The 27384-nt window shown below is 45.0% G+C and overlaps 1 protein-coding gene across 7 annotated transcripts in view; it reads left to right on the forward strand.

Annotated features, from left to right (window-relative positions):
- Positions 1-27384, forward strand: part of LOC137307135 (signal transducer and activator of transcription 5B-like) — a 135765-nt gene that overhangs the window by 39279 nt on the left and 69102 nt on the right. For all 7 annotated transcript variants that reach the window (XM_067976453.1, XM_067976455.1, XM_067976456.1 and 4 more), the window contains exon 2: positions 20383-20524. In XM_067976453.1, the coding sequence (XP_067832554.1) occupies positions 20400-20524 (125 nt within the window). In that variant the 5' untranslated portion in view covers positions 20383-20399. The remainder of the gene's footprint in view (positions 1-20382; positions 20525-27384) is intronic.

The raw sequence follows: 27384 nt of genomic DNA on the forward strand, positions 1-27384 counted from the left end.
TCTGAGTCAAGGCGGCAGCAGTAAGGGAGCTAGAGTTAGTCTTATCACCCATGGCCCAAATGACCGTTTCTTGTTCCATACCTTCTCGTGTTCATAATACCATGTAATACTTGGGTCTTTGAACTGAATAATTATATTTAGGTTTACTTTATAACATTGCATTGACATTCAGATTCTGCTGCAACATACTTTCATTCCTCCTTAGCATTAACTACACATCTGCATGCATTTTTGCAAATTTGATTTTGTTATTTTACTTGAACTTTAATTTTTGAAGGGATATTAGGACAAATTAATCGAGGCTGCACTCCCAATGCAGAACCTTGCTCGATGACAGCTCGTTAGAGATAGGGCTAAGATAACACTATAACCCTGATTCTCTAACCAGCACTCCAGGACTGTAGCCTTGCTCTATTTGCCCAGCTATTCTAATTTTCCCATGCATCTGATCTCACTGGACCTTGCACCTTTTGCATGCAAGGCTTGCTGACAGGTGACCGACTTCCAGGCTTGTGTCAATTGTCCTCTTGAGATGCCCAGGAGGGCCCAGTGAGATTCATGAGTAAGTATCTGAATGCCTGGCAGAAGATGCCTCTATATTGCTGTCTGCTGCTGCCATTGTTAATCAATTACACTGAGAGGACATGTTCGAGCTTGGATTCCAAACAAGTGGCCATTCTTCATGTGTGAAATTAGACAATGATTGTCAACAGGCTATTCCATTGTAAGGAACATCACCACCAAGCCTAATCCTGTTCGCCCTTAATGTCCACTTTTCAGCAGGGGACACTGAATAGCAATCGGGAGTGGAATTCCTGGCTGATTTCCTCCTTCTCAACCTAGGGACACTGTGACCAGTTGCAGCACCCCTGTAGCCAATCTAAATCAACTAATTCAGCACAAATTAGAATTAGAATCGAACATGGTCCATAACACACTAGAAGGTGCATTTACATACTGAACCATTAAGGAATTCCCTGTCATTGTTTGTCTGACTTTTTTTTATCTTGGAGGTTGGATAGGGGAAGAACAGCATTTATTTAATTGCCTGGCTTACCAAATGGACTATATCTGAAGTATAATCTACCCTACGCAAACAAATTGTCTGACTGCATTTAGCCAAGTGTCATACCTCTATCCAAAGCCAAAAGAAACCTAAAGAAGCCTGACTATAAAACTGGATAACTAGCTACATGCTCAGTCCTTCTCCAAGCCCTTTTATTGAAAGTAATTTGCAGTGATGGTGGAGGTGATTCAGGGGAAATCCAGAGTCCAAACATGCACAGCACTACTTCAATAGATTCAAATTATGGAGTTTGACACGTAAATTGGCTCCAAAAGAATCAGACATCAGTCATGGTGTTGAAGCAAACTTCAAAATGGAGGAACAGATATGCACATGCTTTGCTTTTATTTGGTGCTTGTGTGTGTTACTTCCCCCTCTGCCTCCCCACCTCCACTCCCCAAAGCTTTTCCAAATAAATTTTACTTTTTACCCACATTTGCAGTCTCCTTATTGCACATAACGTTCCTGAGCCAAAAGGGACTGTGGATCTCTAGCCTGAGGTTTCTGCTATTGCAGTGGTGTAGTTGTCAACTAAGAGGTGTTCACATAAGCAATCGTCTTACCCCAATCCATCTTTTTCCCTCAATGATGCGAGTGAAATCAGAAACGTGGGAAATGAGGGGCCTGTGCTAATGACACACTGTGTTAAGAGTTCTACTGTGTCACAAAACATTAATCCAAGAGAAGCAATAAGCAGATATTATAATTTTCTGTGGAAAGGAAAAAAAAATGCAATGTGGTTTTGGTGGCATAATGCCAGCGAGGAACAAATATTACATCTTCTACCGTAACAAGGGACTTAGCTGATTCAGAAACTAGTCATTTCGTTCTTCATTTTGACAACTTATTTCTTTGAGTAAAGCCGTAGCCATATCACCCATGTGATGTCAAAGTGCTTCTGAGCCTTTGTGAAACTTGTGTTTAAAAAGTGAGCTCATGGTCTGTAGGAGGGGAAAGTCTGCAACATCCTTTTTTTAGTCTAGTTCCTAGAAATCCCCCTATAGGGGAAGGAGTGAGCATTTTATTGAGAAGCTGTTACATGTATGGGAGTGTACTTCCTCCCTTGACATTGTATGACAACGGAATGCCATGCAGGCTGAAGTAGGGATGGCAACAGATTTCTTGTAACTGTACTTTTGTAACAGGAAGCCATGATTGGTAATGCAGAGATCCAACAAAGTGCAAAGTACAGGAAGCAGTGTACAATATTGTTAATATCTTCTCACACCCACTGTGTTTATGTACAAGTTTTATTATGTGTTTTAATGATACTGGCTTCAAATTAAGAATTTAAAAAATTTATTTTTGTGGTTCTCCCCTGATTTTATCCCAATTATCTAAAGTACAATATAACCATAGAAGTTTACAGCACAGAAGGATGCCATTCAGTCCATCGTGTCTGTGCTGGCTCTTTGCTAGAGCAATTCAAAACTAATCCCACTGCACTACATTCTCCCCATGGCCCTTTATCTTCTGTGCTTCAAATGTTTATCTACATTTTCCTTAAACGATGCAGTGGCCTCTGCTTCAACCACTCCCTGTGACAAAGCGTTCCATGCACTAACAACTCTACAGAAAGAAATTCCTCCTAACCCATCTCCTCATTCTTCTAATAAGGGATTTTTAATTTAAAATCCTTGTCACTGTCCCTAACCACAGGAAATAGTCTTTCCCTATTCACCCTATCAAAGCCTTTCATGATTTTAAAAAACCTCCATTAAATCTCTTCTTAATCTTCTCTACTCCAGTGGAAATAGTCCCAGTTTCTCAAATCTATCCTCATAACTATAGTTTCACGCTTCCAGTATCATCCTGGTGAATCTACGCCGTATGCTGTCTGGCTTCAATGTTCTTTCTATAATGGGGCAGCCAAAACTGCACACAGTACTCTAACTATGGCCTAACCAATGCTTTGTACAAAGAGGTAGCGGGTGGGATGTTGGGTGATAGGAGGGGACCGGAAGAAACAATCCCTGGCACGTAGGTAAGTGGTTGGGAGGGCCTTGCAGTCAGAGGAGGGGGGGGGGTGGGGGGAGGAAGGAGGGCAAGCACAGGGCAGGGGAGGTCCACGGTATCCCTGTGGGGCCCGGAAGAGCACTCCTGCTCCTCCTGGCCCACAAGGAAAGTAACAAAAATAATAAAATCCACTTACCTGTCTGGACCTCTTCTGGCCCTGCCCGACTCCTCTTGCTCAATGTTTAAAGAAAAATATTCAGCAAAATCTCCGCAAATAGACTGGAAAACCCCTCAAAAGTATTTTTTGTAATCTATGTACATAAGAATGTAAGGAGTTTTAGCAACAAGAAAAGGCCTTTTAGCCTATTTGTTCAAAAGGTTATCAGTGGTGATACACTTGACAGAAGTGTTTAGTGGAAAAATTGTTATAACTTTTTTATGGAGATAATTTACTTTTGTGCAGAGACAACTTCCAGGATTTTCAATGCAGAATCACATTTGAGTGCTGCATAAACCCATAATGGGTTTTATGACTATAAACTTTTGAGAGTTGCATTTTGTTCAGTTGTGTTATTTATTTATATTTTTTCTTGCAGTATTTGTTATTTCCTCCCGTGTTCAGCACCTTCACATTATGCAGCTCACCTCCACTGGAACAGACCTATAGCTTGCTGCTGTAGGGAGACCTTCTAGCAGGTGTGTGAAGATGACCGAGTTAACTCAACCTCTTGTTGTTTTTGCCCTTCCTCTGCCCCTGTGGGTGAGATGCCTATCATGTCTCTTTCCCCCATCAATACCCTGGCTGAGATCAGGACGTTTGCAGCGCAGAAAAGCACAGGTGTGAACTTGCATTGTACCTTGCACAATGAAGTATGTTGGTATATCAGTGCTCTGCACCACTTGCTCATGAAGCATTGACCAGTTGTGTAACGCAGCTACTTATGAATAGAGGCACATTATTGGGATTACGAGATAGTTTAGAGTCGGCTTTACTCTGCATCTAACCAGTGATTTACCTGACTTGAAAGTGCTTGATCAGTAGTATGGAGGGAGCTTTACTCTACAGTTACATACAAGCTAACCATTAGTGTTTCACATTGACAGTCAGTGTTTTGGGCGCCGGACCACGTGTCAACGTTCGCTGACAATCAATGTGGGCGGGCCCTTCTCCCCTCAGTGCCGCTGTTACTGGAGTCCTTTTGCTAATGGAAGTCATCCTCGCAAAAACCTAGAGTGTGCAGTGGATGGAATCAATTAGCAACAGTACTGGGGTAGCTGCGACGTAGAGGGGAGAGGGAAGGGGAAAATGAATGGCAACAATGGGGGAAAGAATGGTAATTAAGGGGAAAATGGTTGGCAATGAAAGCAAGAGGAAAAGTGGCAAAAGCTGAGTGTGGAGCTTTGTGGGGGAAGAGGGGAGAAGCTAGGAATGGCACTTTGGGATGGGAGAGAATGTAGAATTTCAGCATTAGCTGAGATAGATGGGGAGAAGATTGCCAGCATTAACAGTTGAGGGGGGGGGGGGGGGGAGTGGGAGAAGGGTGAATAAAGGCAACTTTAATGAGGGGTGGAAGAAGCTTACCAACTTGAATCAGATTGGAGAGGGTGAAGAGTGCCAGGTTGAATTAGAGGGTGAAGAGTGCCGTGTTGAATTAGAGGGGTAGAGGGTGAAGAGTGCCGGGTTGAATTAGAGGGTGAAGAGTGCCGGGTTGAATTAGAGGGTGAAGAGTGCCGGGTTGAATTAGAGGGTGAAGAGTGCCGGGTTGAATTAGAGGGTGAAGAGTGCCGGGTTGAATTAGAGGGTGAAGAGTGCCGGGTTGAATTAGAGGGTGAAGAGTGCCGGGTTGAATTAGAGGGTGAAGAGTGCCGGGTTGAATTAGAGGGTGAAGAGTGCCGGGTTGAATTAGAGGGTGAAGAGTGCCGGGTTGAATTAGAGGGTGAAGAGTGCCGGGTTGAATTAGAGGGTGAAGAGTGCCGGGTTGAATTAGAGGGTGAAGAGTGCCGGGTTGAATTAGAGGGTGAAGAGTGCCGGGTTGAATTAGAGGGTGAAGAGTGCCGGGTTGAATTAGAGGGTGAAGAGTGCCGGGTTGAATTAGAGGGTGAAGAGTGCCGGGTTGAATTAGAGGGTGAAGAGTGCCGGGTTGAATTAGAGGGTGAAGAGTGCCGGGTTGAATTAGAGGGTGAAGAGTGCCGGGTTGAATTAGAGGGTGAAGAGTGCCGGGTTGAATTAGAGGGTGAAGAGTGCCGGGTTGAATTAGAGGGTGAAGAGTGCCGGGTTGAATTAGAGGGTGAAGAGTGCCGGGTTGAATTAGAGGGTGAAGAGTGCCGGGTTGAATTAGAGGGTGAAGAGTGCCGGGTTGAATTAGAGGGTGAAGAGTGCCGGGTTGAATTAGAGGGTGAAGAGTGCCGGGTTGAATTAGAGGGTGAAGAGTGCCGGGTTGAATTAGAGGGTGAAGAGTGCCGGGTTGAATTAGAGGGTGAAGAGTGCCGGGTTGAATTAGAGGGTGAAGAGTGCCGGGTTGAATTAGAGGGTGAAGAGTGCCGGGTTGAATTAGAGGGTGAAGAGTGCCGGGTTGAATTAGAGGGTGAAGAGTGCCGGGTTGAATTAGAGGGTGAAGAGTGCCGGGTTGAATTAGAGGGTGAAGAGTGCCGGGTTGAATTAGAGGGTGAAGAGTGCCGGGTTGAATTAGAGGGTGAAGAGTGCCGGGTTGAATTAGAGGGTGAAGAGTGCCGGGTTGAATTAGAGGGTGAAGAGTGCCGGGTTGAATTAGAGGGTGAAGAGTGCCGGGTTGAATTAGAGGGTGAAGAGTGCCGGGTTGAATTAGAGGGTGAAGAGTGCCGGGTTGAATTAGAGGGTGAAGAGTGCCGGGTTGAATTAGAGGGTGAAGAGTGCCGGGTTGAATTAGAGGGTGAAGAGTGCCGGGTGGAATTAGAGGGTGAAGAGTGCCGGGTGGAATTAGAGGGTGAAGAGTGCCGGGTGGAATTAGAGGGTGAAGAGTGCCGGGTGGAATTAGAGGGTGAAGAGTGCCGGGTGGAATTAGAGGGTGAAGAGTGCCGGGTGGAATTAGGGGGTGAAGAGTGCCGGGTGGAATTAGGGGGGTAGAGGGTGAAGAGTGCCGGGTGGAATTAGGGGGGTAGCGGGTGAAGAGTGCCGGGTGGAATTAGGGGGGTAGAGGGTGAAGAGTGCCGGGTGGAATTAGGGGGGTAGCGGGTGAAGAGTGCCGGGTGGAATTAGGGGGGTAGAGGGTGAAGAGTGCCGGGTGGAATTAGGGGGGTAGAGGGTGAAGAGTGCCGGGTGGAATTAGGGGGTGAAGAGTGCCGGGTTGAATTAGGGGGTGAAGAGTGCCGGGTTGAATTAGGGGGGTAGAGGGTGAAGAGTGCCGGGTTGAATTAGGGGGGTAGAGGGTGAAGAGTGCCGGGTTGAATTAGGGGGTGAAGAGTGCCGGGTTGAATTAGGGGGTGAAGAGTGCCGGGTTGAATTAGGGGGGTAGAGGGTGAAGAGTGCCGGGTTGAATTAGAGGGTGAAGAGTGCCGGGTTGAATTAGAGGGTGAAGAGTGCCGGGTTGAATTAGGGGGTGAAGAGTGCCGGGTTGAATTAGAGGGTGAAGAGTGCCGGGTTGAATTAGGGGGTGAAGAGTGCCGGGTTGAATTAGGGGGTGAAGAGTGCCGGGTTGAATTAGGGGGTGAAGAGTGCCGGGTGGAATTAGGGGGTGAAGAGTGCCGGGTTGAATTAGGGGGTGAAGAGTGCCGGGTTGAATTAGGGGGTGAAGAGTGCCGGGTTGAATTAGGGGGTGAAGAGTGCCGGGTTGAATTAGGGGGTGAAGAGTGCCGGGTTGAATTAGGGGGTGAAGAGTGCCGGGTTGAATTAGGGGGTGAAGAGTGCCGGGTTGAATTAGAGGGTGAAGAGTGCCGGGTGGAATTAGGGGGTGAAGAGTGCCGGGTTGAATTAGGGGGGTAGAGGGTGAAGAGTGCCGGGTTGAATTAGGGGGTGAAGAGTGCCGGGTGGAATTAGGGGGTGAAGAGTGCCGGGTTGAATTAGGGGGGTAGAGTGCCGGGTTGAATTAGGGGGTGAAGAGTGCCGGGTTGAATTAGGGGGTGAAGAGTGCCGGGTTGAATTAGGGGGTGAAGAGTGCCGGGTGGAATTAGGGGGTGAAGAGTGCCGGGTTGAATTAGGGGGTGAAGAGTGCCGGGTTGAATTAGGGGGTGAAGAGTGCCGGGTGGAATTAGGGGGTGAAGAGTGCCGGGTTGAATTAGGGGGTGAAGAGTGCCGGGTTGAATTAGGGGGTGAAGAGTGCCGGGTGGAATTAGGGGGTGAAGAGTGCCGGGTGGAATTAGGGGGTGAAGAGTGCCGGGTGGAATTAGGGGGTGAAGAGTGCCGGGTGGAATTAGGGGGTGAAGAGTGCCGGGTGGAATTAGGGGGTGAAGAGTGCCGGGTGGAATTAGGGGGTGAAGAGTGCCGGGTTGAATTAGGGGGTGAAGAGTGCCGCTATGAACTGGGAAGGTTGGAACCAGAATTCAACATTTTTAATGTTAAAAATTCAAAATTTTCCAGGGGATTATTTCCCTGAACCCCCCCACAAATGCAGCATCAATTTTCTCTCTCATTTAGATTTCACCTTCAGGTTTGCTTGTAGGTATTTTTTTTTCTCCAATACTAGTGAAGGAATGTTGTGTACAGCTATAGCTTAAGGTGCAAAGCTCATGTAACTACTTGTTTTCATATCATACGCTTATAATCAGGATTGTTCTTGAATTGGTAGCTTTATAGGGGCTGGGTTAACTTTAGTGAAGTTGTCTGTCTAGTTTCTAGCTAGTTTTCTTGGTTCACATGTATGCATATAACCCATACTGTGCTTGACCTGGTAGTGATTGATTGGGACAGTGTAGAGGGAGCTTTACTCTGTATCTAATGCACGTTGTACCTGACCCTGGGAGTGTTTGATGGGACAGTGTAGAGGGAGCTTTACTCTGTATCTAACCCTGTACCTGCCCTGGGAGTGTTTGATGGGACAGTGTAGAGGGAGCTTTACTCTGTATCTAACCCTGTACCTGCCCTGGGAGTGTTTGATGGGACAGTGTAGAGGGAGCTTTACTCTGTATCTAACCCTGTACCTGCCCTGGGAGTGTTTGATGGGACAGTGTAGAGGGAGCTTTACTCTGTATCTAACCCTGTACCTGCCCTGGGAGTGTTTGATGGGACAGTGTGGAGGGAGCTTTACTCTGTATTTAACCCTGTACCTGCCCTGGGAGAGTTTGATGGGACAGTGTAGAGGGAGCTTTACTCTGTATCTAACCCTGTACCTGCCCTGGGAGTGTTTGATGGGACAGTGTGGAGGGAGCTTTACTCTGTATTTAACCCTGTACCTGCCCTGGGAGAGTTTGATGGGACAGTGTAGAGGGAGCTTTACTCTGTATCTAACCTGTGGTGTACCTGTCTTGGAACTGCCTGATATTGGCAGAATTCTGGACGTTTAAAAATGCACTGTTCCTAGCACCAGCATCCTTTTCCCTTAACAAGCAGAAAAACTTGCTAAAAACAAGAGAGTGCTGTTTATGAAAGAGTTGTGTTTTCCTTTCTGAAGTTTCTTGTGTACAGCTTTACTGGAAGTGCACTTGCCAAGGCTGACTGATTAAGGAGTGGGAGAAGGCTGTGGTTGGTACAGAGAGGAGCAGTCCACTTTCTGTTTCAGTCACTGTAATTTCAGGGAGGGTTTCTAAGAACCTTTTCTTCAAGTGAAAAAGCCCCAGCCACCTTTTAACTCCCTCCTTGAAAAAAGGCAGAGTACGTATGAGTTGTTTTCCTATCAGAAGGTGAATTGGAGGAGTAACATTCACAACGACAAATGGCACATTATCAGCAATGCAGTGTACTTACACACTACAGTTCGAATAGCAAAAAATGTATTGGAGAGTATGGAACCAAGCTGAGGATAGCAGAGTCAAACCGCAAGCCCTGAGTAACTCTGTGAATGTTGATCTCTTGTATTAAAAAAAATCATAAATACTGTGTCTTCTGTCAAGGAAGTTGCTTACACCTATTCACGCAAAAATCTGTCTGGTGCGATTTCTTCGTTGTTGCGATTTTTAACATGGGGCAGAAATAAAAACCCCAGCTGTTGATTTGGACTTCCAGAGTTGAAAATAATTGACAGGAGTGAGGGAATTTTCTCCCCAGAGCTTGTAGGCTAATTATTTTCTTTCATTGCTTCTATGGGCCACGCAGTGCCTGAGGTTGAGAGGGCCGCTCTTAAATGTCCACCGGCACCGCTCTGAGTCGAACACCAGAAGATATGGGTGGAGATAAGAAATAACAAGGGGCAGAAAACACTGGTGAGAGTAGTTTTAGGCCACCTAAATAGTAGTTATACTGTTGGACAGAATATTAGTCAAGAAATAAGAGGAGCTTGTAACAAAGCTAATGCAATAATCGTGGAGACTGGGCAAATCAAATTGGCAAAAGTAGTTTGGAGGACGAGTTCATGGAATGCATTTGAGACCATTTCCTACAATACATCGTGGAACCAACCAGAGAACTGGCTATTTTAAATCTTGTCTTGTGTAATGAGACAGGGTTAAATAGTAATCTCATAGTAAGGGATCCTCTTGGGAAGAGTGATCATAATATGATAGAATTTCACATTGAATTTGAGAGTGACATACTTAAGTCCGAAACCAGAGTCTTAAACTTAAACAAAGCCAATTACATAGGTATGAGAGGTGAGTTGGCTAAGGTTGATTGGGAAATTAGATAAAAAGATATGATGGTGGATAAGCAATGGCGAACATTTAAATAAATATTTCATAATTCTCAACGAATACACATTCTATTGAGAAATAAAAACTTCATGGGAAAAGTGATCCATCTGTGGCTAATTAAAGAAGTTAAGGATAGTATTAGATTAAAAGAAGAGGCTTATAATGTTGCCAAGAAGAGTATTAAGCCTGAGGATTGGGAGAGTTTTAGAAACTACAAAGGAGGACCAAAAAATTGATAAAAAGGGAGAAAATAGAATATGAGAGTAAACTAGCAAGAAATATAAAGACAGATTGTAAGAGCTTCTAGAAGTATGTAAAAATGGAGAGTAGCAAAAGTAAACTTTGGTCCCTTGGAGGCTGAGACAGGATAAAATATAATGGGGAATTAGGAAATGGCCGAAACATGAAACAAATATTTTGTATCTGTCTTCACAGTAGAAGACACAAAAAGCATACCTGAAATAGTGGGGAACCCAGGGGCTAATGAGAGTGAGGAACTTAAAGTAATTAATATTAGTAAAGAAAGTATACTGGAGAAACTAATGGGACTAAAAGCCGATAAATCCCCTGGACCTGATGGCCTATGTCTGAGGGTTCTAAAAGAGGTGGCTGCAGAGATAGTGGATGCATTGGTTATGATCTTCCAAAATTCTCTAGATTCTGGAACGGCCCCAGTGGACTGGAAGGTAGAAAATGTGACCCCGCTATTCAAGAAAGGAGGGAGAGAGAAAACAGGGGACTACAGACCAGTTAGCCTGACATCGGTCGTCGGGAAAATGCTGGAATCCATTATGAAGGACATGGTAACGGCACTTAGAAAATCATAATATGATTAGGCAAAGTCAACATGGTTTTATGAAAGGGAAATTGTGTTTGACAAATTTATTAGAGTTTTTTGAGGATGTAACTAGCAGGATAGATAAAGGGGAACCAGTAAATGTTGTATATTTGGATTTTCAAAAGGCATTCATTTGATAAGGTGCCCACAAAAAGTTGCTACACCAGATAAGGGCTCATGGGGTTGGGGGTAATATATTAGCATGGATAGAGGATTGGTTAACGGACAGAAAACAGAGAGTAGGGATAAATGGGTTATTTTCGGGTTGGTAGGCTGTAACTAATGGGGTGCCGCAAGGATCAGTGCTTGGGCCTCAGCTATTTACAATCTATATTAATGACTTAGATGAAGGGACTGAGTGTAATGTATTCAGATTTGCAAACGATACAAAGCCAAGTGGGAAAGTAAGCTGTGAGGAGGACACAGTCTGCAAAGGGATATCGACAGGTTAAGTGAGTGGGCAAGAAGATGGCAGATTGAGTATAATGTGGGGAAATCTGAGGTTATTCACTTTGGTAGGAAGAATAGAAAAACAGAAGATTTTTTTTAAATGGTGAGAAACTATTAAATGTTGGTGTTCAGAGGGATTTGGGTATCCTTGTACATGAAACACAGAAAGTTAACATGCAGGTACAGCAAGCAGTTAGGAAGGCAAATGGTATGTTGTCCTTTATTGCAAAGGGTTTGGAGTACAAGAGTGAGGAAGTCTTGCTGCAATTGTACAGGACTTTGTTCAATCCACACCTGGGGTACTATGTATAGTTTTGGCCTCCTTACCTAAGGAAAGATATACTAGCCATGGAGGGGGTGCAATGAAGGTTCACTAGCTTGATTCCTAGGAATCACACCACCTCTCCTGGGTGTCTGCCGTGATTTCAAGTGCTTTAACAAGGAAAGATGACAAATTGGTTTAGCTTCTGAGTGTAGGAAATTGAAAGTTAGCGGAATAGTTCACAAAAGTGAATATATAACCAAGTGAAGGATATTTGGATGTCCCCAGCTCCTCCATTATTTAAAAGCTGGATGAGCTTTCTTGGCTGAGAGGTTCCGCCCCATTTAGGCACAATTTTTGGGGCAATGTAGGGCATAATATCACTGGCATTGCCACTCCCGCCCCAATCCAACCAACTCCTAAAAACTAAAATGAAAGGCCGATGAAATACATGGGTTTGTAATATTGTGGCTACAAGAGCAGGTCAGAGGCTGGGTATTCTGCAGTGAGTGACTCACTTCCTGACTCCCCAAAGCCTTTCCACCATCTACAAGGCACAAGTCAGGAGTGTGATGGAATACTCTCCACTTGCCTGGATGAGTGCAGCTCCAACAACATTCAAGAAGCTCGACACCATCCAGGACAAAGCAGCCCGTTTGATTGGCACTCCATCCACCACCCTAAATATTCACTCCCTTCACCACCGGCGCACTGTGGCTGCAGTGTGCACCATCCACAGGATGCACTGCAGCAACTCGCCAAGGCTTCTTCGACAGCACCTCCCAAACCCGCGACCTCTACCACCTAGAAGGACAAGGGCAGCAGACACATGGGAACAACACCACCTGCATGTTCCCCTCCAAGTCACACACCATCCCGACTTGGAAATATATCGACCGTTCTTTCATTGTCGCTGGGTCAGAATCCTGGAACTCCCTAACAGCACTGTGGGAGAACCTTCACCACACGGACTGCAGCGGTTCAAGAAGGCGGCTCACCACCACCTTCTCAAGGGCAATTAGGGATGGGCAATAAATGCCGGCCTCGCCAGCGATGCCCACATCCCATGAACGAATTTTTTTTTTAAAGTGGCAACTGCAATTTTTTTTTAAAAAACAGTTGATGACGTCCATGCTTTTTATCTCATTCGTAGCAACCTACCTCAAACCAAGCAAGTTTGCTTTGTGTTCATCTGTCCGACTATTTGATGAATTGCACCTCAAAGTGCCCACAAGCATGTACTGCAGCTCAGTCTACTTTATACCAGCTGGCACGTAAAGCTTATGGCAGTGATACATGTTTTTGTAACTAATGTACATTGAAGATTTCCTGTTACTATAACATTTTTTGCTAGTGCAATAAAATATCTGTTAGAAGATGTGATGATACATCCATGGGTTACTTGTATGTGTAAACTGCTCACTACAGAAAACATGGCAGAATTGGATTTGAGTTATTGGAATGAGCTGTTCCATAAGTCACCAACGGCTTCCAGACATTATGATAACCCACTGTTTTTAATTTTTGTGTGCATCGAGGGCTCAGTGCTGGATAGTGGTACACTTTTTGCCAACTAATTTGCACACTAATGCCAGTGTCCCCATCAGGTGCTCCCATGTCAAGTATAGTGTAGCCCAGCTACAGAGGAAAGCTCCCATTAAACTGTTTCTGGCAGCAAGGTGGTGCACTCCCCTGCTGTGGCAAAACCCAAACATGATCACATTACATGTGGGATATTTGCCAGTCAAAGCAAGTAATGTACAGGCTGCACATGGAGATGGGAAAATAACAGGACCTATGGCGTCTTTTCCTGAAGGCCAGCCTTTCAAGCCCCCACGAGTGGACTGATCGTAGGGCTGACTGTTGAACAGATAAGGTCCCAGTGCCCTGTTCAGCCCCAACAGGGACGCACTGATGCATCAACTTAATGCACCACCTCGCCTCTCTTTCCCCCATAAGTCTCCACTCACTGCTTTGAAATGACTTGGGTGCTGTCACCAGGCAGCCCCATCCTAATGAATGGACATGTATAACTATATATGACCACCATTGCGTGTGCCTGTGAGTATTGAGAAATGTGTAATATAGAATGTACGCTGTATCAAGCCATGTCCTGCAAAAGTGTGTAAACATTTTGTGAAAAATAAAATAATAACATCTCTGCCTCAACAACATACCTTTGCCCCAAGAGCACCCCTACAGTATCAGTGAGATTGTAGTGGTAAATTAGGGTGAGTTTTGTGCTCAGGGCTTATACTCACTAAGAACTGGGTTGAAATTTCATGTAGGATTCTTGTAGGTAGCAGTGAGAGGAGAGTTTTTATCCCACCAGTCTGGGCTGGAAACAAATCCCAGTCCCACAATTGAAAAACCAGTGTCATTAATTCACTGTGCCACCTGTTCCTCGCCATCCCTCACTTTAATTGTGAAATATCTGTTTCAAAGGTACATCACCATTGATTTGATGCTTCAGTGCACCAAAAGGTTTGTATGTGCCAGGGTAGTGTTAATTCCCTGCACTGTTCTGTTACTGATTTTGTCCTCACTACTTTGGGGGACCGGTGCTTGTCCGTTGGGGAAGGACAGAGGAAAAAAGAGGGAAAGTCACACAGTAGCCAGCTCTTGAGTGGCATTGGTTAAGAGCACTGATGGCAGTGAGACCATCTGCTCTCTAAGTTGTACAAGAGTTTTTAAAAAAAAAGGGATTTCACACCTTCATGTTTAAGAAAAAAATGATTTTATGACTAGTTCCTATATGTATCAAAACAATTTGTTTCATATTGTAGTTTTTAAAAAATCCATGTGTTCCCGCTCTGATCACCCCCAAACATCGCCAGTGCCATTACTTTGGGATTAGGACTCCAGACAGATAGATTGTCCCATCATGCAGTTAGTATAACACCACAACAACTTGTTTTTGTAGCTGTGGAAAATAGGTCCTGCCAAAGTTAAGCTTTCAAGTGGCAACTTTAGTTTAAAGCATTTAGTTTTGGCACGGTTAAGGCAAGCATGGCGACTTGAAATGACTTTGGTGATGAAGGGATTAAAAAAGCGTGTTACATGCAAAGAATGAAATATCAACCTCATACTTGCCCAACAGAGCTGCACCTAAGAAGATTTAAACCAACAAAATCATGTCTGAACATGATGAAGGATTACTTATATTACCTCGGTATGTACAGCACAATGAAGAACTGGATTAGCCAACATTCAATTTCACAATTTGCCTGAAGAAATGAGCTAAAGTTTGGAAATAGTTCTAACAATGTGTAGAGCTGTGGTAAGAGGGGTGTGGATGACCTGTTATCTACCTGTTCTACAAAGGTGATGACCCACCATCCTGTTGCACTTTCGTCAATACCCTATATTCTGAGCAAAGAAAGGTGTTATTTATAATTCATATAAATGTAACATAATTATGTTAAAATATTCTCACCTCTTCTGAAGGCTCTACTGCATGTTAGGAAACAGTTCTGCATGTGGCAGCAGCCCTCTGGTACCTGACACCAAGTGGTCTTCTTTGTCTATATGGTGAGCGTCAGCAGGCTATTTTACTATAGGCATCATCACAGTTGAGCCTAAATCTAACTGTAAAGCATTAATGAACAATGAAAAATGGCAAGCTATATAAGGCTTTTACAGGCTGTAACCCAATCTTGGGGTACTCGATACTGTATAAATTACTTAATCTTTGCTGTTATAGTCCATGGAGTTTTTGGTACTTTTTGATTGCGTAATTGTTTCATAACGCATTCCCAGCCATCTTTAATTCTGTAGTTTTAGTATTTCAAATGGGTGCCAAATTGCACTTGCGAATTTGGCAGACCTCCATGTCCATTTGGGACTCTAGCCCATCTGGTCTACAGAGCTCCGATTAGCCCAGTCCCAATTTGGGACTTAATCTGAAACCCAATTCAGTCTTGTCTAGTAAGCAGGCATGCAGGCTCCATTTTCCAAATATAGATCACCTAAGTAAATACTGTTTTGATCCATTGCTGATCTCCCATTGAATGGTTTCCTCTATACTGATCTTATCTGCTGTATAGTGGCTGGCTAATGTATTTATCTAAAAACAAAACTGCATTTGTTTTTTTTTTATTTTTAACCTTCCTCCATCTCTGCAATATTTCTTCACCCAGTCGTTGTATACCACCCAGGGTAAATCTGCTACAGGGCATGGCAGTGCATGTGTTTTTGCATCTACTGATTCATTAAAACCACACTGGTATAAGTTAGGACAGTTTCTCAAATTGTCACGAACAGAGATGTGTAATTTAATCTGACACTAAAGATAGCTATGTTTTAAAAGCAAAATACTGCACATACTGGAAATCTGAAATAAAAACAGAAAATGCTGGAAATGGGTCAGGCAGCATCTGTGGAGAGAGAAACAGAGTTAACGTTTCAGATCGATGACCATTCCCTTGAGGAATAAAAACTCCACAGGAAAATGATCCAACCATGGCTAACTAGAGAAGTTAAGGATTGTATTAGATTAAAAGAAGAGGCTTACAATGTTGCCAAAAAGAGTAATAAGCCTGAGGATTGGGAAGGTTTTAGAAATCAGCAAAGGATGACCAAGAAATTGATAGGGGGAGAAAATTGAATATGAGAGTAAACGAGCAAGAAATATAAAAACAGATTGTAAGAGCTTCTACAAGTATGTAAAAAGGAAGAGAGTAGCAAAAGAAAGCATAGGTCCCTTAGAGGCAGAGACTGGAGAAATTATAATGGGGAATCCGGAAATGGCAGAGATGTTAAACAAATATTTTGTATCGTTCTTCACAGTAGAAGACACAAAAAACATACTGGAAATAGTGGGGAACCCAGGGGCTAATGAGAGTGAGGAACTTAAAGTAATTAATATTAGTAAAGAAAGCGTACTGGAGAAATTAATGGGATTAAAAGCCGACAAATCCCCTGGACCTGATGGCCTATATCCTAGGGTTTTAAAAGAGTTGGCTGCGGAGATAGCGGATGCATTGGTTCTGAACTTCCAGAATTCTCTAGATTCTGGAACAGTCCCCATAGACTGGAAGGTAGTAAATGTAACCCCACTATTCAAGAAAGGAGGGAGAGAGAAAACAGGGGACTACAGGCCAGTTGGCGTGACATCAGTAGTAGGGAAAATGCTAGAATCTATTATTAGGGACGTAGTAATAGCGCACTTAGAAAATCATAATAAAATTAGGCAGTCAACATGGGAAATAGTGTTTGACAAATCTATTAGTTTTTTGAGGGTGTAACTACCAGGATAGGTAAGGGGGAACCAGTGGATGTAGTATGTTTGGATTTTCAAAAGGCATTCGATAAGGTGCCACACAAGAGGTTGTTACACAAGATTAGGGCTCATGGGGTTGGAGGTAATATATTAGCATGGATAGAGGATTGGTTAACGGACAGAAAACAGAGAGTAGGAATAAACGGGTCATTTTCGGGTTGGCAGGTTATAACTAGTGGGGTGCCGCAAGGATCAATACTTGGGCCTCAGCTGTTTACAATCTATATCAATGACTTAGATGAAGGGACTGAGTGCAATGATCCAAGTTTGCTGACGATACAAAGCTAGGTGGGAAAGTAAGTTTTGAGGAGGACACAGAGTCTGCAAAGGGATATAGACAGGTTAAGTGAGTGGTCAAGAAGGTGGCAGATGGAATTTAAGGTGGAGAAAAGTGAAATTATCCACTTTGGTAGGAAGAATAGAAAAGCAGAATTTTTTTTTAAGGGGTGAGACACTAAGAACTGTTGGTGTTCAGAGGGATTTGGGTATCCTTGTACATGAATCACAGAAAGTTAACATGCAGGTATAGCAAGCAATTAAGAAGGCAAATGGTATGTTAGTCTTTTTTTAAATTCGTTCACGGGATGTTGGCGTTGCTGGCAAGGCCGGCATTTATTGCCCATCCCTAATTGCCCTTGAGAAGGTGGTGGTGAGCCGCCTTCTTGAACCGCTGCAGTCCGTGTGGTGACGGTTCTCCCACAGTGCTGTTAGGAAGGGAGTTCCAGGATTTTGACCCAGCGACAATGAAGGAACGGCGATATATTTCCAAGTCGGGATGGTGTGTGACTTGGAGGGGAACGTGCAGGTGGTGTTGTTCCCATGCGCCTGCTGCCCTTGTCCTTCTAGGTGGTAGAGGTCGCGGGTTTGGGAGGTGCTGTCGAAGAAGCCTTGGCGAGTTGCTGCAGTGCATCCTGTGGATGGTGCACACTGCAGCCACAGTGCGCCGGTGGTGAAGGGAGTGAATGTTTAGGGTGGTGGATGGGGTGCCAATCAAGCGGGCTGCTTTATCTTGGATGGTGTCGAGCTTCTTGAGTGTTGTTGGAGCTGCACTCATCCAGGCAAGTGGAGAGTATTCCATCACACTCCTGACTTGTGCCTTGTAGATGGTGGAAAGGCTTTGGGGAGTCAGGAGGTGAGTCACTCGCCGCAGAATACCCAGCCTCTGACCTGCTCTCGTAGCCACAGTATTTATATGGCTGGTCCAGTTAAGTTTCTGGTCAATGGTGACCCCCAGGATGTTGATGGTGGGGGATTCGGCGATGGTAATGCCGTTGAATGTCAAGGGGAGGTGGTTAGACTCTCTCTTGTTGGAGATGGTCATTGCCTGGCACTTATCTGGCGCGAATGTTACTTGCCACTTATCAGCCCAAGCCTGGATGTTGTCCAGGTCTTGCTGCATGCGGGCTCGGACTGCTTCATTATCTGAGGGGTTGCGAATGGAACTGAACACTGTGCAGTCATCAGCGAACATCCCCATTTCTGACCTTATGATGGAGGGAAGGTCATTGATGAAGCAGCTGAAGATGGTTGGGCCAAGGACACTGCCCTGAGGAACTCCTGCAGCAATGCCCTGGGGCTGAGATGCTTGGCCTCCAACAACCACTACCATCTTCCTTTGTGCTAGGTATGACTCCAGCCACTGGAGAGTTTTCCCCCTGATTCCCATTGACTTCAATTTTACTAGGGCTCCTTGGTGCCACACTCGGTCAAATGCTGCCTTGATGTCAAGGGCAGTCACTCTCACCTCACCTCTGGAATTCAGCTCTTTTGTCCATGTTTGGACCAAGGCTGTAATGAGGTCTGGAGCCGAGTGGTCCTGGCGGAACCCAAACTGAGCATCGGTGAGCAGGTTATTGGTGAGTAAGTGCCGCTTGATAGCACAGTCGACGACACCTTCCATCACTTTGCTGATGATTGAGAGTAGACTGATGGCGCGGTAATTGGCCGGATTGGATTTGTCCTGCTTTTTATGGACAGGACATACCTGGGCAATTTTCCACATTGTCGGGTGGATGCCAGTGTTGTAGCTGTGCTGGAACAGCTTGGCTAGAGGCGCAGCTAGTTCTGGAGCACAAGTCTTCAGCAATACAGCTGGGATGTTGTCTGGGCCCATAGCCTTTGCTGTATCCAGTGCACTCAGCCGTTTCTTGATATCACGTGGAGTGAATCGAATTGGCCGAAGACTGGCTTCCGTGATGGTGGGGATATCGGGAGGAGGCTGAGATGGATTATCCACTCGGCACTTCTGGCTGAAGATGGTTGCAAACGCTTCAGCCTTGTCTTTTGCACTCACGTGCTGGACTCCGCCATCATTGAGAATGGGGATGTTTGCAGAGCCTCCTCCTCCCGTTAGTTGTTTAATTGTCCACCACCATTCACGACTGGATGTGGCAGGACTGCAGAGCTTTATTGCAGGGGGTTGGAGTATAAGCGTAAGGAGGTCTTGCTGCAATTTTATAGGACTCTGGTGAGACCACACCTGGAGTATTGTGTACAGTTTTGGTCTCTTTACCTAAGGAAGGATATACTTGTCTTAGAGGCGGTGCAACAAAGGTTCACTAGATTGATTCCTGGGATGAGAGGATTGTCCTATGAGGAGAGATTGAGTAGAATGGGCCTATACTCTCTGGTGTTTCGAAGAATGAGAGGTGATCTCATTGAAACATACAAGATTCTAAGGGGGCTTGACAGGGTAGATGCTGAGAGGCTGTTTCCCCTGGCTGGAGAGTCTAGAACCAGGGGTCATAGTCTCAAGATAAGGGGTCAGCCATTTAGGGTAATTGGCAAAAGAACTAGAGGGGAGATGAGGAGAAATTGTTTTATGCAGTGTGTTGTTCTGATCTGGAACGCGCTGCCTGAAAGGGCGGTGGAAGCAGATTCAATAGTAACTTTCAAAAGGGAATTGGAGAAATACCTGAAGGGGAAAAATTTGTAGGGCTATGGGGAAAGAACAGGGGGAGTGGGACTAGTTGCTTAGCTCTTTCAAAGAGCCGGCACAGGCACGATGGGTCAAATGGCCTCCTTCTGTGCTATATCATTCTATGATTCTATGAAATAAAAAGCTGGTATCAGTAAAAGTGACCATGAAACTGTCAGATTGTTGTAGAAACATATCTTCAGCTGCAGCCTGATGCACTATGGGGCTGTTAATGCTTCTGGAACATGGGGTATGGTTGCGTCGTGGTTATGTTATTGGTCCTTTCTCATCCCTCAAATTCCACCATAGCAGTTTAAGAATTTGAATTCAGTTTTTTAAAAAAAATGTGCAAGTAAAAGTGACCAGGAAGCTGTCAGACTGTTGTAAAAACGCAACTGGTTCAATAATGTCCTTTAAGGAAGGAAACCTGCTGTCCTTACCCAGCTCCAGCCCACACAAACGTGGTTGACTTAACTGCCTAGCAAGCCACTTGGTTGTATTCAGGACAACTAGGGATGGCCAGCAACACCCACGTAAAAAAGAATTAAATAAAATTTTAAGATCTCATTCGAAAGACAATATAGGACTCCCTCAGTATCTGCTTATTCAGCACAGACTGGGGATCAATCCTGGGCTGTATGGCTCAGCTACTCATTGGATAAAATCACTGATCCATTGATTGAGCTCCATGATAACCTGAGTTCTGAATTTATACTCTGACTGTAAGTTCAACCATTGGGTACTGTATGTATGAGAGTGTTATGAGTGGATTGTCTTGTTCTAAAGTGTATACTCCTTGGTTTATTAGCATGTTTAAAAAACATATTCATAAAAGAACATATATTTCTTGTTTCAGGTACTCAAAGGTAAAGGATGGCTTTCTGGAGTGAGATAGTGAAACTACCGCAGTTCCTTCCTCAGTTCCAGGTCTTGTATGGACAACACTTCCCCATTGAAGTCAGGCACTATCTCGCTGAATGGATAGAGCAGCAGCCATGGTCAGTCAATAGAATAAGATCAATCCAGGCTCTGTTGTGTATTTCTAGCATTTTCTGTTTTTATTCCAAATTGCCAGCATTTGCAGTTTTTCTTTTACATACTAGTAGATCTCCCGTGGGGTTGCTCACGGTGAGGCAGTGGATACACTAAATCTCTGCTTTCCAGTACATTAGTCACTAGCCACATGTGGCTAATTGGGAATCCAGATGTGGCTAATTGCATTTCTGAATGTGATCTCAATACTTATATTCGCACGGGGTGTGCATGTGAACTTTAACCTTTTAGTGTGTTTATTGGTAAAGATGGAAAACAGAGTGTGTGAGTGTTTTTTGATTGTAGAGTGCTTTACTTCCTTGGTTACTGAATGGTGCTAGATGTTTGTTAAACAAATACACACATGCCATATCTCAATATAATAGAGAGCATCTGTTGAAACAAAATTCTCCCTCCCTGGTGGTTAATAATCTACCAGGTGTTAAACTGAGCAGTTCAAGCACTGAAGAAATTTGCATTTGCAGCACTATGAATAGTGTATTAAACTGCAGGTTAATGAGTGGCTGCACCTTAACTTTGAGGTCTGAGTTTTATTAGCTTTTGATTAAGTAGTGAGCACTGTATCAGAATGGGGGAACTGTCTTGAGGCACGTTTATTTTGCAATTCTGATTTCAGGAGAGTGGCGCTATACCATCCTCTTGTTCTGCTCTCCTCCGGCGCTGTTCTCCATCAGATGCCGGCAGAAGCAGAATCCTGACGCAGTTCACAAGACCCTTGAAAAAGTGGGTCTTCGCTGCTTCTGAACGAGGTAAGTCGGCACTTTTATGTTTCCAAGTGTAGCCAACAATGGGAGCATGGCAGATGTGCCATAAGTTGCACTTCTAAGTCATAAAAGTGCCTTTGGAAGAATTACCGGTTCTGATGGTGGGAGAAAGCTGGATTGCCCTCAGGGAAAATATAAGCACTATCGTCATTTTCAATGCCATGTTTTCAATCTCCTTGTATGATCTGCACAACATTCCCTCCTGGCTACTTTCCCCAAAGATGGAAATAGCAACAAAGTATTATTAAAGTTAATTGTAATTATTTTGCTCCATTTTGAAAAATGGCATAGGTCATGAGATTAAAACTACTGCAGGTGTTCTGTGTGAATCTAATCTGTTCACAGGCATGGGACACACAAGTTAATTGCCCATTAGCTCTTATCATTTGTGAGTGGCAAACAGAGCCCTGAACAGCAATTTGTGGCTATATCAGATTAAAACCTCACTTCCTTGTTCAGTGAAACAAATTTTCCAGCAACTTGCTTTACCATTTCATTGTTAAATGCTATATGTAGCTTTCAGGCTAAAATGCATAGTTTCTACTCTAATCCATCCACAATAATTCAGTTTCTTAAATTTGATTATTCATATTTTCTCCCCTATTTGTGTAAGCAATTTTTTCGTCTTCGAATACCACCCCTTCCCCCATCCACACACAAAATACTGGCTGAGAGGGTAGGCTGGAGGCCATCTGCTCCCAGGCTTTACCCCATCTTGCTCTTAAGCTGCTACGAGAGGTGAGGTCCTCCATGGGGAAGTGCCTGGTCCTCCACTGATGACTAGGAACTCGCCGTATGGGAAATTGCAGGCAATGGACCTGCATTCGACCACTCTGTGGCACAACATGTCAGAGAGGTGATGTGCTTTGCTATCAAGTTTTCACGCAAATATTTCCGTTTTTGCTTGTTTATGAAGAGGTGAAGCATTCACATTGTACTGTTGCTGGTATGTATGTGTTTGTATATGTGTGCGTGCATCCAGGGTGATACTTTTGAAGACCCAATAATATTTGGATGAGGCTGCTCGAGAATCACCTCTTAAAAATAAATTGTTCCCATTGGAATTTTTTTTTTGGGGGTTTCTGCTTTTTTCTTGTTTTGGATTATTAGAGATCTGGTGAGACATGTGACCAGTTGACCAGAGTGGAACTTTTTTATTTAGTGCTAGCTGGAAGAGAGATTCTGATCAAAATTGAAAGTTCTAAGTTCCCTTGACATCCTGAAGCTGAATTTAAAGGCATTGTAGTACGTTACTGCTTCCTGCAACAATTTGCTCTTTTGATGCAAACATGCGACTGTAGCTGTCTAAAGAGTCAATCAGATTATTCTTCATGATCACTTGATTTATTTTTATTATTCTGGGGATGTGGGCATCGCTGGCAAGACTGGCATTTATTGCCCATCCCTAATTGCCCTTGAGAAGGTGGTGGTGAGCCCCCTTCTTGAACCGCTGCAGTCTGTGTGGTGACGGTACTCCCACAGTGCTGTTAGGTTGGGAGTTCCAGGATTTTGATCCGGCGATGATGAAGGAACAGCCGATATTTGTCCAAGTCAGCATGGTGTGTGAGACTCGGAGGGGAACTTGGAGGTGATGGTGTTCCCATGCACCTGCTGCCCTTGTCCTTCTAGTTGGTGGAGGTCGCGGGTATGGGAGGTGCTGTCGAAGAAGCCTTGGTGAGTTGCTGCAGTGCATCCTGTCGATAGGACACTGCAGCCTCGGTGCACCGGTGGTGAAGGGAGTGAATGTTTAGGGTGGTGGATGGGGTGCCAATCAAGCGGGCTGCTTTGTCCTGGATAGTGTCAATCTTCTTGAGTGTTGTTAGAACTGCACCCATCCACAGAAGTGGAGAGTATTCCATCACACTCCTGAGTTGTGCCTTGTAGATGGTGGAAAGGCTTTGGGGAGTCAGGAGGTGAGTCACTCGTTGCAGAATACCCAGCCTCTGACCTGCTCTCGTGGTCACAGTATTTATATGGCTGGTCCAGTTAAGTTTCTGGTCAATGGTGACTCCCAGGATGTTAATAGTGGGGGATTTGGCGATGGTAATGCCGTTGAATGTCAAGGGGAGGTGGTTAGACTCTCTCTTGTTGGAGATGGTCATTGCCTGCCACTTGTCTGGTGCGAGTTACTTGCTACTTATCAGCCCAAGCCTGGATGTTGTCCAGGTCTTGCTGCATGCGGGCTCGGACTGCTTCATTATCTGAGGAATTGTGAATGGAGTTGAACACTGCAATCATCAGTGAACAACCCCACTTGTGACCTTATGATGAAGGGAAGATCATTGATGAAGCAGCTGAAGATAGTTAGGCCTAGGATGCTGCTCTGAGGAACTCCTGCAGCGATGTGCTGGCGCTGAGATGATTGGCCTTCAGTGGCCACAGTCTTCTTCCTCTGTGCCAGGTATGACTCCAGCCACTGGGAAGTATTCCACCCGATTCCCATTAACCTGTTTTACTAGGGTTGCTTGATGCCACATTCAGTCAGATGTTGCCTTGATGTCAAGAGCAGCCACTCTCACCTCACCTCTGCAATTCAGCTCCTGTGGTGGAATACAATTCTACTGCTGCTGATGGCCCACAGCGTCTCATGCATTCCCAGTTTTGCGCTGCTAGATCTGTTCTTAATCTATTCTATTTAGCACGGTGGTAGTGCCACACGACATGATGGAGGGTGTCCTCAGTGCGAAGACGGGACTTGGTCTTTACGAGAACTGTGCGGTGGTCACTCCTACCAATACAATCATGGACAGACGCATTTGCGACAGGTAGATTGGTGAGGACGAGGTCAAGTAGGTTTTTCCCTCGTGTTGATTCTCTCACTACCTGCCGCAAGCCCAGTCTGGCAGCTGTGTCCTTGAGGACTTGACCAACTCGGTCAGTAGTGGTGTTACCGAGCCACTCCTGGTGATGGTCACTGAAGCCCCCACCCAGAGTACATTCTGTGCCCTTGCTACCCTCAGTGCTTCCTCCAAATGGTGTTCAACATGGAGGAGAACTGATTCATCAGCTGAGGGAGGGCGGTAGGTGGTAATCAGCAGGAAATTTCCTTGCCCATGTTTGACCTGATGCCATGAGTTTTCATGGAGTCTGAAGTCAATGTTGAGGACTCCCAGGGCCACTTCCTTCTGACTGTATATCACTGTACCGCCACCTCTGGTGGGTTTGTCCTACCGGTGGGACAGAACGCACGCAAGGATGGTGATGGAAGAGTTTGGGACATTAGCTGATGGGTATGATTTTGTAAGTATGACTATGATTGTTTATTGAAGGATGCCGATTAGAAAGGGAACTCCAAGTGGCCTTGAAATTTTCATTTAAGTTGTTCGTTATATAAGCAGCTTTGTTCAGCGTGCAATCTCCAGCACATGCAGTCAGTCATTTGAACACTAATTAACATACATGATGCTGCAGTTTGGGCTGTTATGCCGAGGGTAATGGGCAGAACATTACCCCTAGCAGGCCAGGGCACTCTTTTTGTGTATATGTCGTTATCAAAATGAGGGACAACGGCCTTGTGGAATGGATTTTTCTTTCCTCAAGGCTGTTCGTGTTAAAGCCCCACCGCTACAAGTCAGAAAATAAACAGCCCGAAACACAGCAACTTCAGTGCTCGCTGGTGTTACAGCAGCTTGTTTGGTAATCTCAAAGATGGCAGCAAAGATTGAGCCTTCCCTTGTTTTTTTTTCAATTTCCTCCCTTCCTCCTAAAAGTGCTGATGCTTGTCCACTGCCAGCTATCCTGTACTTCAAGTGTGAGCCCAGAGAGTGTCAACAAACTATTTTACCACGGGAGGGCGGCATTACGGCCAAGTCCATTCCTGTCTGCACCCAACAGTTGACATTCAGTGGTGATTGCAAGATAGCACCTCCTGAAAGGATTCTATGATGTCTTAAACTGAGAGATTGAAGTTTAAGTGATTTCTTAACAATATCTGAATGTCTCAATAAAATTATGGATTTGAAATGGCTCTCAAGGATCTGTTATACATTCAATAATATACCCTGTGGATCTAGGGTAGAGGTTTCATATTTTAAAAATTGATAATAAGTGTCCTGGCAATACCAATGGCCTGGACATATTGTGCACTTCGTGCATGCCTGTAAACGATCAACGTTTGCAATGTAATCACTGCAAGTTTGTCAACTGATATTGGGCAATTGATTACTGGGGAGCAAGCAGTCAGTACAATATATTTTATACAGGACACTGAGTATATATCATATAATAGTCCATCTCCTGTGCAGTGGTGTTGGTAGTATTTGTTTTCGTGGGCTCTTTGGATACGATTTTGTCGAATCAAACAAAACTACTTCAAAAGGCCTATTTTTCAAATCGGAATTTCACAATGAGATTCAAATAGATGCATTACTACAGTTCCCACCGCTTATAGTAGGCATGTGGGTGTTAACGTGATTAGCCCGCTATACAAGTTGGACGGTGTATCGTCTTTTAGAGACACAAAGGGAGAACGACAACAGGAAATGTCCGTGGCTGGGATTGAAACGACCGTCATTACAGATGCAGCCATTTATGCCGTCGAGTCTCTGTTCAATAAGGTGATTATTAGCACGAAGATCATCCTCGCTAACAGAGAACTGAGAGCAGTGAAAGGGGCGCACGTACTCGCAACCAGGCACCACTTCGTGCCCACTATTGTCTGATGTAAGGAATCTTACAACACCAGGTTACAGTCCAACAGTTTTATTTGAAAATCTCAAGCTTTCGGAGGCTTTCTCCTTCGTCAGGTGAGTGTGGGATTCCATGAAGGTTACCGCATATATAGTCAGAGAACAATGCCTGGTGATTACAGATAATCTTTCCAGCTGCCCGTTGTCAAGGCAATCAAAGTGTTCAGACAGAGAGACATTACATACAGGACTACTGAATATACAAACGGTCAGAACCCAAAGACAGACAGACAGACAGAGAGAGAGAGAGAGAGAGAGAGAAACATCCGAAAGGAAGAGAAAGAGAGAGAATGACCAGTTGTATTAAAAACAGATAACTTTTTTTCGCTGGTGGGGTTACGTGTAGCGTGACATGAACCCAAGATCCCGGTTGAGGCCGTCCTCATGGGTGCGGAACTTGGCTATCAATTTCTGCTCAACGATTTTGCGTTGTCGTGTGTCTCGAAGGCCGCCTTGGAGATCGCTTACCCGAAGATCGGTGGCTGAATGTCCTTGACTGCTGAAGTGTTCCCCGACTGGGAGGGAACCCTCCTGTCTGGCGATTGTTGCGCGGTGTCCGTTCATCCGTTGTCGCAGTGTCTGCATGGTCTCGCCAATGTACCATGCTCCGGGCATCCTTTTCTGCAACGTATGAGGTAGACAACGTTGGCCGAGTCACAGGAGTATGAACCATGCACCTGGTGGGTGGTGTCCTCTCGTGTGATGGTGGTATCTGTGTCGATGATCTGGCATGTCTTGCAAAGGTTGCCGTGGCAGGGTTGTGTGGTGTCGTGGACGTTGTTCTCCTGAAAGCTGGGTAATTTGCTGTGAACGATGGTTTGTTTGAGGTTGGGTGGCTGTTTAAAGGCGAGTAGTGGAGGCGTGGGGATGGCCTTAGCGAGGTGTTCGTCATCATCGATGACCTGTTGAAGGCTGCGGAGAACATGGCGTAGTTTCTCCGCTCCGGGGAAGCACTGGACGACGAAGGGTACTCTGTTGGTTGCGTCCCGTGTTTGTCTTCTGAGGAGGTCTATGCGATTTTTCGCTGTGGCCCGTCGGAACTGTCGATCGGCGAGTCGAGCGTCATATCCCGTTCTTACGAGGGCATCTTTCAGCGTCTGTAGGTGTCCATCGCGTTCCTCCTCGTCTGAACAGATCCTGTGTATTCGCAGGGCCTGCCCATAGGGGATGGCCTCTTTGACGTGGTTAGGGTGGAAGCTGGAAAAGTGGAGCATCGTGAGGTTGTCCGTGGGCTTGCGGTAGAGTGAGGTGCTGAGGTGCCCGTCTTTGATGGAGATTCGTGTGTCCAAGAATGAAACCGATTCTGAGGAGTAGTCCATGGTGAGTTTGATGGTGGGATGGAACTTGTTGATG

The sequence above is a fragment of the Heptranchias perlo genome, chromosome X, assembly GCF_035084215.1.
Source record: "Heptranchias perlo isolate sHepPer1 chromosome X, sHepPer1.hap1, whole genome shotgun sequence".
Lineage (NCBI taxonomy): Eukaryota > Metazoa > Chordata > Chondrichthyes > Hexanchiformes > Hexanchidae > Heptranchias > Heptranchias perlo.